The sequence below is a fragment of the Pectinophora gossypiella genome, chromosome 22 (genome assembly GCF_024362695.1).
Source record: "Pectinophora gossypiella chromosome 22, ilPecGoss1.1, whole genome shotgun sequence".
In the NCBI taxonomy this organism is placed as follows: domain Eukaryota; kingdom Metazoa; phylum Arthropoda; class Insecta; order Lepidoptera; family Gelechiidae; genus Pectinophora; species Pectinophora gossypiella.
The window spans coordinates 8524033-8538042 of record NC_065425.1 but is presented as its reverse complement, the minus strand read 5'-3'; the positions used below and the strand labels follow the sequence as shown (position 1 = coordinate 8538042).

The 14010-nt window shown below is 37.2% G+C and overlaps 2 protein-coding genes across 2 annotated transcripts in view; one reads left to right on the top strand and one right to left on the bottom strand.

The window, feature by feature from the left end:
* Positions 1-14010, bottom strand: part of LOC126377263 (ABC transporter G family member 20) — a 122007-nt gene that overhangs the window by 28521 nt on the left and 79476 nt on the right. Inside the window, exon 10 of the mRNA XM_050024986.1 lies at positions 10115-10292. Coding sequence (XP_049880943.1) covers positions 10115-10292 — 178 coding nt within the window. The remainder of the gene's footprint in view (positions 1-10114; positions 10293-14010) is intronic.
* Positions 542-6301, top strand: LOC126377157 (uncharacterized). The gene is made up of 5 exons (XM_050024848.1): positions 542-678; positions 770-1022; positions 1626-1754; positions 2447-2585; positions 5095-6301. The coding sequence occupies exon 5, from the start codon at positions 5123-5125 to the stop codon at positions 6086-6088; it is 966 nt and encodes a 321-aa protein (XP_049880805.1). The 5' UTR covers positions 542-678; positions 770-1022; positions 1626-1754; positions 2447-2585; positions 5095-5122; the 3' UTR covers positions 6089-6301.

Sequence of the window (14010 nt, the reverse complement as noted above, 5' to 3'; positions counted from 1 at the left end):
AAAATATATATGTAGAGTGAAAAGTGCGCCGGTGAATAAATAACTTCGCTGTGACTGTTCGTGTGTATCTATAATACACCTTTAAATACGACGTCGCGGCCAGATTACACCGTGCGTGAAGGCCTTGAGAAGCCATTTGTATAAGAAATCCACGACGAGGATTCGAACGTGAAAAAATTGCTGTCAAGTGTTCGCGTAATATTCGACCGCGGCATTTCATACTCTTCATACAGCGTCCGCCATTTTGCGACGCATCGAGTGCATTTCTTCGTAAGAAAAGGAAAAAAGAAGACAGAAAACGTCGTGACGTACTTCCTGTCATTTTTTTAGTTTTTATTTTTTTCCTGACGGAGTTAGCAGAATTTACTACAGTTGCAGTCATTACCGGTTTTTGGTACGTGTATCGGAACGTTTTCAAGGTGGGTCACAGACAACAGACAGGTGTTCGACCAATCCCGTTGCTTCCGAAGATTCCCGACGATTGCCGACGAGACACGAAGCGCCTACGCCGCGGCCATATTGTCGCGCTGTTTCATTTCCACTATTTCTACTTGTGAAGGACGCGTGCGCCGCCATTATCATTTTCGTGTAATTATAATTTTTATGGTAAAAGTTAAAGTATTAGTAATAAAAATAACTGCAAATTGTTGTAAAAAGGTTTCTGCATACGACGACACTGTACGTAAGACTTGTTGCATTAAGTATTTACCTGCAATTCATAACGTGGAAGTTATTTTTTTTACGTACTTGCATTTGTCCTTTTGTATAGGTTTTTACATACAAGATGACGCTGCCGGACGATTCCGACAAGCTTAAAAGGCTTATAAGTGAGCGCGGGTACGTGAAGTCATGTCTTACACGTATAGAACGTTTCTGTGCGTCGGGTTTAGACACCGCATCACTAGAATTGCTCCAGGAAAAACGTACACGACTCGTCGAGATACTCAAGGAGTACGAGAAATACAACAAGGAAATTCTATTCCTTAATCCAGATGACAAGGAAAACCCGGAAGAGTATGAAAGTAAGTACTATAATTCTATTGCTTCGATCGATCTTGCAATAAAATCGCGTAAACATTGCGCTACAGATCCGCCCAAACCGAATAATTTCGATTTTAAAAAATTACCGCAAATAAATATTAAAACATTTGATGGAAAAAATGTAGTGGACTATACTCCTTTCATCAACATGTTTAAGGCGGTTATACATGCGGATTCCAATTTAAGTTTATGTCAGAAGTTATATTATTTGACCACATTTTTAGCAGGGGAAGCACTTGATTTAATTAAAAACCTGCCACTGACTGACCAAAACTATTTGTCAGCATTAGATCTTCTAGATAAAAGATATAATAACGTGCCAATGATAGTGAACCATCACATTAATACCTTGCTCGACTTACCTGCCTTTAATAAATGCACAGCACAGAATATAAGGTCTCTTATATCCAATGTTAACCTTCATATTGCAGCATTAAAGAACTTAAACTTGCCTGTTGACCAGTGGGACGCTCTGCTTGTTAATATCTTGTCCAGAAAAATTGATGCCTATTCTAACAGGGGTTTTCATTTGGAAAGGGATGAAAAGGAAGTGCCTTCTCTAAAGGAGTTTCTTGAATTTCTAGAAAAGCGAGCGCTTGCCATGGAGAATACCAGCGGTGAGAAAATGTACTCATCCGCAGCTGACTCAGCAGGCACTTCTAAAGGTGGTAAGCCTGGCAAGTCTGCCAGCTTTGTAGCAGCCTCGACTTCATGTAAGTACTGTCAGAAATCACATAAGTTATATGAGTGTGCCTTATTTAAACTCTCTTCTGACAAAGACAAGAGTGAATTGATAAAGAAGAACAACCTGTGTGTGCTTTGCCTTAATTCACATCGTGGGAAATGTACACTGCGCATAAAATGCTCTGCATGCCAGGGCAGGCATAACACGCTTCTGCACATGGTGCAAACTAAACTGACCGAGGCCAGCAATGCTGCTGCTACAATGCCTACTAACACCGATAATAGTGCTGTGGTGATGTCGAGCACCTCCCAAGCGAGAGGCGTGGTGCTGCCTACTGCAGTGGTACGTCTAATCGACAAAAATGGGAAATTTATTCATGCACGAGCTTTATTAGATACAGGCAGTCAAGTGTCTTTTGTCTCTGAAAAGTTAGCCAGTAAAATTGACTGTAATATATCCCCAACTAACCAGATTATTACTGGGGTCATTCAAGGCACTAACATCATGCATAAAAAAGCAGATATTTCTGTTTATTCGTCTATAAACGATTTTAAATTAAATGTGTCATGCCTTGTAACAAAAAACATTACTTGTGAATTGCCACAACAGAGTTTTGACATAAAGGGATTCAATATACCATCTCATGCCCGCCTTGCCGACAAAAGCTTCAATAAAACTGGGGAGATATTGTTGCTTCTAGGAGCCGACGTATTTTTCCAGGTTCTCCAACGCGAGTCGCTGCCGCTAACACCAACGGGGCCCTTCCTGGTTAACACGAGCTTCGGTTATGTTGTCGCAGGCAGCCTGCCTGTGTCTGCAGGCCAGGTATCCTCGTCAAACTTTTGTGTAACAGTTCAAGGTAACATTTATGATAACCTTAAATTACAAAATGATCTGCTAGATGATCATAACATTTGTGATAAGTTTAATAACTGCAAATTGCAAAATGATCAGTCAGATAATCTTAATATTTGTATTAATAATAATTGTAATTTACAAAATGATCATTTAGATGATCTCAATAACACCATCCCAAAATTCTGGGAATGTGAACAAGTGCCTAATAATTTTAAAGAAGGTACAACTGAACAGCAATTAGCTGAGGAATGTTTTCAGCACTCTGTACAACTTATTGATAAAAAGTTTTATGTGGCACTTCCATTAAAACTTGAATTAGAATATATTGAATTAGGTGACTCATTTTCGCGTGCACTGCAGAGATTTTACAATCTGGAAAAACGGTTTTCTAGGGATGAGAACTTGCATCAGCAGTACAATAAATTCATGAATGAATATATTCAACAGGGACATGCAAAACTTTATGACATTTCAAACTACGATTCTAAAGCTGGAAATGTGTATTATTTACCCCACCATCCTGTTATAAACCCTAATAGTAAAACTACACCTGTTCGAGCTGTCTTTGACGCAAGCATGCTTACTAACAAAAATATTTGCTTAAATGATATCATGTTGAACGGGCCCGTAGTACAAAATGATCTTTTTGACATTTTAACACTGTTTAGGACTTTCAAATTTGTTTTACTTTGTGACATTAAAGCTATGTACCGTGGAATAATGTTGGATAATAAGTATTGCTGCTTGCAAAATATTCTCTGGCGCGAATCACCTCATGATCCCTTGCAGTGTTTGCAACTGCAAACTGTAACTTACGGGTTAAAAAGCTCTGCCTTTCTGGCTACTCGTTGTCTAATCGAGTTAGCTGATAGATATAAGGATCAATATCCTTTAGCTTCATTTGTTCTCAAATATTTAAGCTATGTTGATGACATACAGTGTGGATCTAATGATCTCTCTGAGCTTCTTGAGATAAAAAGGCAACTTGTAGAGCTTTTAGGATTAGCTAGCTTTTCTTTGCACAAGTGGTGCTCTAATAATAGTAATCTTATTGATGATATACCTGTTGAACTTCACCAGTTAAATAATAAAAATTTTGATAAAACAAACTCTTATGTAAAAACTTTAGGTTTGACTTATAATGTTGACTCTGATACTCTCAATATGCAATGCCCTGTAGTTCAGAGCCAAAAAACCTACACAAAACGGCAAATGTTAAGTTTTGTCAGTAAATTTTTCGATCCATTGGGTCTAGTAGGGCCTATCTTAGTGCAGGCTAAATATTTGATGCAACAAGTCTGGTCGGAAAACTTAAAATGGGATGATGTATTACCTGATAATTTAAATAAAAAGTTTATTGACTTTACAAAAGGTTTAATGCGCATGTCTTGTATTTCTGTGCCTAGGAATATTAACTTACAATCTTGTGTAAAAATGGAACTTGTCGGTTATGCAGATGCCTCGAATATTGCTCATGGATGCTGTCTATATTTAAGAGTAATTGGCTTTGATGGTAATGTGATTGTTAATCTTTTATGTTCAAAGTCTCGTATTAACCCTAAAGACAAGAATTTAACCATTCCTAGACTTGAGCTCAACAGTGCTTTGCTATTAGCCATGTTGACAAGAAAAGTATATGATACTTTATCATTAAAATATAATAATATTAATACACATTTGTATTTAGATTCCAAAATAGTTTTGTCTTGGATTGAAATTGAACCTGTGAAACTCACTGTTTATGTTGCTAACAGGGTAGATAAGATTAAACAATTATCAAGTAATTTTCAGTGGCACTATGTAAGCACAACTGAAAACCCAGCTGATTGTCTATCACGTGGTGTTGAGCCAGACCAGCTGAAGGAACATCCATTGTGGTTTCATGGTCCACAGTACTTGCATAATGCTGACTATGTGCATTGCATATCACAAGTAAATACTTCAGAAAGCGAATTACCTGAAATAAAAAAGCCTTCAGCTTCTTGTAACGTTTGTCATAGAGATAATTCTTTTCATGATTTTCTCCATAAATATTCTAATTTGAATAAAATGACCCGTATTATGGCTTATACTAAGCGGTTCATATTTAATTGTAAAAAGACTAATGTCAATAAGAAACAAGGTCATTTATGCCCTGATGAGATGACTTTTGCTCTGCATGATTTAATAAAAATTGATCAAAGTAAACATTTTGAAAAAGAATTGAAGGATATTGAGTCTAAAGTTCATTTAAAATCTTCCTTAGGCAGTTTAAGTCCATTTATTGATGGGTATGGACTTCTTAGAGTGGGTGGTCGTTTACAAAACACAAATCTGTCATTTGAACAGAAACACCCCATTATTCTGGCTAAATCTTCAACTTTGACTAAATTAATAATTTACAATGAGCATATAAGGCTTAAGCATGCAGGTCAAAGGTTAACTCTCAGTAGTTTGTACGAGCGATATTGGCTGATCAATGCTAACAGAGAAATAAAGGCTGTGCTACACAAATGTGTAATATGTTTCAGACTTAAGGCCGAATCTTCCAGTCAACTCATGGGATCTCTACCGCTTGATCGTGTTAACGTTACTCGTCCATTCCAAATTGTAGGCACCGATTATGCCGGGCCTTTCAATGTAAAGCAAACTAGAATAAGAAATCCTGTCATAACAAAAGCCTATGTAGTGATTTTTATATGCTTTATTACAAAAGCTATTCACATTGAATTAGCGTCGGATATGACAACTAATACATTTTTGTCATGTTTTAAAAGATTTATAAGTCGTAGAAATAAGCCTACGAAAGTATATTGTGACAATGGAAGTTACTACAAAGGTGCAGATAATGTACTAAGGGAATTGTATAATCTACTGAATTCCACAGGACACCAAAACAAGGTATTAGAATATGGTACCTCTGAAAGGATTCCATTCAATTTTATTCCTTCTTATAGCCCAGTATTTGGTGGTCTGTGGGAGGCAGGAGTTAAAAGCGTTAAATACCACATGAAACGTGTAATTGGAAATGCGGTACTCACTTTTGAGGAATTGTACACGGTGCTTGTACAAATTGAAAGTATCTTAAATTCTCGCCCATTGACGCCCTTGTCAAGGGACTGTAATGACATGACTTACCTTACACCTGCACACTTCCTCACTGGTGCTCCGTTCACCTCATATCCAGAATTAAATTTAATGGATGTAAATGTAGGAAAGCTTAGCTTTTGGCGTCAGTGTACGCAAATGCAACAGACGTTTTGGCGTCAGTGGCATAAACAATATTTAGTTATGTTACAGAGCCGTCCTAAATGGCAAAATCAACAGCCAAACTTGCAGAAAGGTACTATGGTACTACTGAGGTCTGATTCTATATCACCGTTAAGTTGGCCTGTTGGACGAATTGTAAATGTCATACCGGGGAGGGATAACTTAGTTAGAGCTTTAGATGTAAAAACAGCTAAGGGGTTCATTGTTAGAACTAGTGTAATGAAAGTTTCGCCATTACCTATAGATTATAATTAAATTTATTGTTTAAGCATTGTATTTAAAAAATGTTTCTGGTACTATACCTATCTTGTGGCTGTGCCCAATATGTTTATGACCAAGTCAACCATAAATATTTTTATACTATAATAGTTTTTTGGATTGTCTATGGTTAGTTAAGAAAAACTCAATGTTCTAAAATGGTGTAAGATTTTTCGTGCCATAAAATAAATATATCGTGATTCTATAAATCGCCTGTTTTTTATGTTGCCCTCATCAAGCTACCGGAAGGACTTTAAAATATATATGTAGGGCACAATCTCTTCCTTCTTTTAGGTCTGAAAATAAATTGCCGATACCAGAGAATTGAGGAGCTCGGTGGCGCAGCGGTAAACGCGCTCGGTCTGCGATTGTTGAAGTTAAGCAACTTTCGCAAAGGCCGTTCATAGGATGGGTGACCACAAATAAAAAAAAAGTTTTCATCTCGAGCTACTCCGTGCTTCGGAAGGCACGTTAAGCCGTTAGTCCCGGCTGCATTAGCAGTCGTTAATAACCATCAATCCGCACTGGGCCCGCGTGGTGGTTTAAGGCCCAATCTCCCTATCCATCCATAGGGAAGGCCCGTGCCCCAGCAGTGGGGACGTTAATGGGCTGATGATGATGACCAGAGAATCCACAGACTTTGGCGACTCAATAGTAACCCTGACACCAGGGTTGATGAGGTTGGTAATCCACTTCACAACCCCCACGATAGAAGAAGATGAAGACATAATTGTTTAAAATAACCGTTATTAGGTCCATGAACCACCTCGTGGACCTTTGTTCAATGATTCACGATAAATAATTCAAATAACGTGGTGTCACGAGATAGATTTTAAAAACCGTAAGGGACTTGATGTACAAACAACAAAGCCATCATCATGGACATCCGACATAAATACAATTTGAATGTAAATGTAATGCGCATAATGATTGACAATTTGGTTCTAGGTAGTCGGAGACGATTGGATTTGGTGTTAACATAAACGACCTTTAGTAGTGGTAGCCTAGTTGGTAGAACGCTTGCTTTGAGGTCGCAGGTTCAAATCCAGCACAGCCCTAAACCAATGATTATATTAAGAATTTGTTTTCGAATTCATATTTTGATCATAAATGATTATCACGTGCTCACTGATTTAAGAGCCACGCTCTTGTCGGTGTAGCATTTTCCATGCTACTTTTTAGAGAAAATAGGGAAGTGGTTTCCCTCTCGCCTTCCGCTCAAATTCAGTTTCAGTTTTTCTTGGAGTACCTAACCGAAAAACGAGTTAAGGCCTACAAAACTTTTTTTTTTCAATCTTATTTACGATGGCTTTAATTTAAAAAAAATATTTTAGAACTTTTAAAAAAAATAACATAATCATAAACAGCCTATATACGTGCCACTGCTGCGCACATGCATCCCCTCAATCAACCTAAGGGGTATGGAGCATACTCCACCACGCTGCTCCAAATGCGGGATGGTGGTCTTTTAAAAAAAAATAACAAATTTTAATTATCGGACCTGTCAAATCAGCTTAGGTGTAAGGAACGCTAGGTCCTTAACGAGAAAACTAGATGACGGTAAGGAGATGATAATATCTAAAAAATTCTTAAAAATGTCTGCCATTAAACTTAAGACCAATTCTCATAGATTGTAAACCCCTTCTGATTGTGAAAGCTTTTCATTTTACAAGGGATGATAAGGGACGCGTCACATACGGTTCATTATCTTCGACCTTCTGGCCATGTCCAATTAATTTCGTACCGTACTATAGAAAATGAAAACAATAGGGTTTATTTTTGTTTGTACGATGGATTTTTCCTATAATACTAGATGATTAAGTTATTAATGGAACCGATTCCTGCAGACACCTTTAAGTTATACCTGTCATATTCTTATCCGCAGAAAAGGAAAGGGACGGATGATGGACAACTGTTAATTATAAAATGAATGAACAAACCGGGCGAATAAAATAGGCATCTCGCTCATGTGTAAGCCGTTTGACGTGTGCTGTCAACTTAATTCTGTCGGGTTATTGGGCAATATACAATTTTGAAAGGGTTTTTTAAACTTCTGCCAAAATTGACGTGTGTTCCACAATGTCTGTCGATTACCCATCCCTTTCCATTTTGTCGGATAAGAAAATGACAGGTATGATGTTTGCGCGAAATTTAAACTGATTGAGGAAATTTGTCTGTTATATAAAGCTTTTTCGAGAAAATGAAATATTTAAAGCAAAATAAACAATTGTAATGTTTAAAATGCTTATCCGAAAACAAAGAAATATCAAGTGACAGTTATTTTTAAATATGCCTCTGCCATTCCATTACATTTTCGAGGCTTTATCCATAGTGGAGATCCTTGGGGGAGGCATATGCCCAGCAGTAAATGTTTCTTTCTTTCTTTTTTCTTTCAGTGGGCGTTATACGGCTGATGATGATGATCCATAATCTGCTATGATAACAACATACAATAGATTTCCCATCTCGTGTAGATCTGACTTCCGACAATTGAAGGGTTAATGTAATCAATAAATTATGTACCAATTCATGTATGTATATCTTCCTTTCAATAAGGATTACAATAGGGGTTGGGTGCCCATGTCATCGCCGCATCATCCTTCATAATTTATCTATATTCTATTATTCCTCATTGGTTTGTTTGATGCAGACTACTTCATACAAAGAAGTAAACGCGGAAAAGACCTGTGATTTCGAAAGTATGTAATTCCAATTTCTTATCAACTAATTGTAGATCTCCACTTCTAAGACGAAGCAGATAAGTTTTCCACCATCTTCTATTTTTCTTTTTCTTTTTTTTACATAACTAAGGAGTATAAGGAGTCTATTTCTCTTTTGTTTTGTATTTTGTTTTTTCCTGTTTGTGCAATAAAGTATTTGTTATGTTATGTTATGTTATGAGTATAATATGTATTATATTGTATAGGCTATTTGTATGTATGTTTATGTATGTGTGTATATAATTATGTATGTATGTATATATATTTATTCTTTTTTTTGTCCATTTTATTGACTTTTTGACGATAAAAAAATACATCATTAAATCCACCACAGACTTCGTCAAAAACAGGCTTCGTTTTTTTGTTATATTGGTATCATTATATATTATGTTTATTGCACCAGCCCGTGCTCCAATGAATTATCTTCTTTCACCCTAAGGTTGCCCGGCAGAAATTGCTGTTTAGCAATAAGGCCGCCTATTGTGCTTATGTTTTATTCGTACGTCAAAAACAGGCTTCGTTTTTTTGTTATATTGGTATCATTATATATTATGTTTATTGCACCAGCCCGTGCTCCAATGAATTATCTTCTTTCACCCTAAAGTTGCCCGGCAGAAATTGCTGTTTAGCAATAAGGCCGCCTATTGTGCTTATGTTTTATTCGTATGTTTATGTCCTTTGTATATGTTGTTATGCAATAAAGTATTATTGATTGATTGATTGAGAATAAATGCAACACACGCGACCTTCAAGTCTGACATCTTCCTGAAGAATAACGAGCATCGACTAAACTCATCAACCCTGGTGTCAGGGTTATTATTGAGCCGCCAAAAGCCCCTGACATAGCTCATGTAACGACTTCTTACTTACATCAGTAAGTAGTAACCGGGACTAAGGGCTTAACGTGCCTTTCGAAGCACGGATCATCTCATTTATGGACAATCAGGTGATCAGCCTGTCCTAACCAAACTAGGGACCACAAAGTGATTTTTGTGATATGTCCCCACCGGGATTCGAACCCGGGACCTCCTTATTTTGACGTAACTTATTGTAGATTTGCCACAGATGGCATTAACTACTTCCGTACAAATGGGCAGCACTGAAGGCTCTCATTCGGTACAACATTTAAGACAACCGGCCTGAGGGTGCCCAGTTGGGCGCGAACCTCGGCTCAGGGCGTCGTCTGAGAGGAAAAATATTTGAAAGAATTAATCGACCCTAGTCGGTCGATAGCGATAAGCGCTGATTGAGGAGGTGCATACTGTACACCTTCCATTATTCACTATTCATTATACCAACTTACCAGTATCGTCCATATGCGTCTCAATCTCAGAGCTCATTACGGTGAAGTCATCAGTGTGTCGTGGGTCTCGCATCCTCTCCTGCAGACTCTCAGAGAAGTTGGCAGGGAAGATCAGAACAGCGCGAGCCTTGCCCCTCGCTGCTTCTTGCATCGCCATCTTTTTGTCCGGGTAGTATATCTGGAGACAATCATTCTCGTAAGGCTTGGCAGACCAGACTTAACCAGACCCAAATCGATATAGAAAAGTTAGTTTCCTAAATTGACCCGACAACCATATGGGAGTAAAATATGTGGTGGTAGGTGGATTACCAACCCCATCAACCCTGGTGTCAGGGTTATTATTGAGCCGCCAAAGGCCCCTGATATGATTCAAGTAACGACTACGTACTTACATTAGTAAGTAGTAACCGGGATCAACGGCTTTACGTGCCTTCTGAAGCACGGATCAGCCTGTAATATCCTAACCAAACTAGGGATCACAAAGTGATTTTTGTGATTTGTCCTCACCGGGATTCGAACCCGGGACCTCCGGATCGTGAGCACAACGCTGAACCACTGGACCATGGAAGCCGTTACCTATCAGGTTGATCTAACAGAAAGCTCGGTGAGGGGTACTCAATTCATCTTGCGACAAACGTACGGTCACGAGTACTAATATGTATACACCTTGAAACCATGTCACATTAACTTTTTTGACAAATTTAACCTTAAGTCTCATTAAATGTAAAATTTGATACTTCGACAGGGTTCTAAAGTGGGTACATGATATTGCTCATGACTGTACGTCTAACTAACTCAATTGGGAAGGTTGGTTTGTGATACAAATAGAATTAACCTTAAACATCCATCTTTACTCAAATTCAAATTCAAATTCAAAAATATCTTTATTCAGTAGGTAACATAGTTACACTTTGAATCGTCAATTTTACATAACGAACGTCTCATCCGCCTAAAACTACTGCAGCTTCTCACAACCTGTATAGCCGGGGAAAAGAAGCTGCAAGAAAAACCTCGGCACAGGGCCCTAGACGTTCTTTAAAAAAATAAAAATAAACATAAAACATAAAATATTGGTATACAATTGAGTAATTTAGCTGCCTAATATCAGTTCTCAGACAGTTAATCCCATGCATTCATATCTTCTAAATAATCACTAACTTTATAATAACCTTTTTTGTAAAGTTTTTGTTTAACTACTGTCTTAAAACAGTTGAAAGGCAAATTCTGAATGTCAATGGGAATCTTATTGTAAAAACGTATACATTGCCCCTTAAAAGATTTAGTAATCTTATGTAATCGACTGACTTGTAAAGCAAGTTTATTTTTATTCCTGGTATTAACAATGTGCCGATCGCTATTTTTTGCAAATAATCCTATATGTTTTTTTACATATATTAAGTTTTCACTAATCGCAGAAACAAATCGACGGGCGTTAAAATATCGGAAAACTGCTAAAAGCAGGCCCAACCAACCGCGTAAATACACATTAATCATCCAAATATAAAGTAAATATACATTGTATAAGATTTAAATTACAATTTCGGAAGGAAACAAAGCACAATTGACTTCAGGCTCTGATATAAATCGCCCGTTCCTTTCGAATAAAATATGACGACGATAAAGCCTCATCCATACAGAGACGCCGCCATTATGTTGTTATATTCGAGTTTCTTTGCACATGCAGCCCTCGTGGTCTAGTAGAACCGTCGGGCTCACGATCTGGAGGTTCAAGTTCGTTTCCCGATAGGAACATTGTCGAATTAACTATGTGATTTTTTTTTTCACATGACTTATTGTAGATTTCACCCGGTACAGTGTTTAAGACAACAGGCCTGAGGGTGCCCAGTTGGGCGCGAACAGTAAACGTCGGAATCGTATATTAACTATGTGAGACTGCATTTTGTTTAGTTATGACATTGCTTGAACTAAACTAAACTAAACTTTTAATCCGGACACGATGATTCCGCGTTTCTCTCGGGCTACTAACTCAAAAATATCTCCACTAATCCGCGTGTTCACGCACTTATCGCTATCGGCCCACTGGGTTCGATTGATTCTTTGAAATATTGTCCTGTCAAACGACGCCCTGAGCTTAGATTCGCGCCCAACTGAACACCCTCAGGCCTGTTATATGTTAGTACCGAGTGAGAACCGTCAGTGCTCCCCAGCAAATAATTAATGCAACTTTTGGATGGTAGCTGGTATCCTTTGCTCAGTTTTAAAACTTTTAGGAATACCAGCTGACTCATAATAATTATGTTACACCCTGTAACTATATGTACGTATACTAATAAATGTTAACAAATATTGTCATATATTTAAGGCTTATACAGTACATATAAAGATATTATTATATTATATTATTATATTAATGCCATCTTAGCCAAACTAACTATAAGTCACGTCAAAAAAGCACTGAACGCTCGCAATACTTTGTGTGTGCAATGGCCTTCGTACCATAATAAAACATTCCAAGCTTTCTGCAAACGTAATAAACTTAATCGTGGCAATATTTATCACTTCTTTTGTTTTTGGCAGCCCTAACTCATTATTGTTTCTTGCCAAAAGTAACCTACTTAAATAGTATTTTACGGCCTTACAAATAAACCTAGTGTAACTTTTTATTATAAGTACCGATCATAACCTAAGAATAAGCAAAGTCTACAAATAAACTCGGAATAACTTATTTATTATTATTTATTTATTATTTATTATTATTACAAGTTCTTATAGCTAATTTACACCACTATCCAAAACAGACCCAAAAGAGCGTGTCAACGCGATAAATTGTTTTTAATGCAGTGTTACAGTAGCAACCCAAAAAGACCGAAGCCTGTGATAGGGTTAGCTACAAATTTCGTCTTAAAACAATGACATAAATATACATATTCAGTAGGTAGACAGCGCGGCGTAATTTTAATACAAAAAAAAAACTTAAAATAGATATTAAAGGATTAGTAATAAATTTAAAATTATGTAGTTAGTAAATAATGCTAAAGTTAGTAACAACATTGTAAACAAATTATTTTAAAAGCTCAGAGTAAGCATACACCTTAAAACCGTTAAACCGTTAACCGTTATACCTTGGTGTAACGTCTCATACTATCGCTAAACCAACTCTCACCCTAGTTTAAGTTCGGAATAACCTAAAACTGACTGACATTGACAGATCTGATTTTTTGGTGATTTGTTGGTTTCTTCACGGATTTTTTAAATTATCTCCTTATTATCGGCTTCAACCAGGTTTAATCATTCCTAATAATATTGAAATAAGAATGGATTTTCTATTGCAAGGCCGTTGGGGTTTCACACCCAATCGTAGATCTAATGGTCTCTGCCTACCCTATCTGGAAATAGGCGTGATCTTATTTATTTATTTTTATTTTTTTTAGTAACCTCTATGGATCATGTCCGAAAACTCTTTGTATTTATTTATTTAACAATCTTGTTCGTCGCGGTGAAGGAAAACATCGTGAAGAAAGCCACATTCACGAGAAATGCATTTTCGGAGGTATATGACCTAACCCAAAAAAAAAGAAAAGAGAGGAAGGGGAAGACCAAGAAGAGCTTACATGGAACAGATTAAAGAGAAGGCGAACGTCGTAGACACGACGTTATAAGACTATAAGGAGGTGCAGAAATTGGTCTTTGTTAGACACGAATGGAGAATGCTACACCGATAAGAGCGTGTCTCTTAAATTAGTAATGATGACCTAACCCGTATTGGACTGGTTTTCCCTTCGCGCGTTGGAAGGTCAGACAGGTAGTTGCTTCTGCAAAAAAACCGGGCCGAAAAACTGATGGTGTCTTAGTGAGATATGAATGGACCTTATAGCGTATATCCTAATCAATAAATGAAAAATATTAAATTAAGTATCATAACACAAGCAATCTCC

Coding starts and splice junctions, on each gene's coding strand:
- LOC126377157 (XM_050024848.1), top strand. CDS start 5,123: ATGGGATCTCTACCGCTTGATCGTGTTAACGTTACTCGTCCATTCCAA.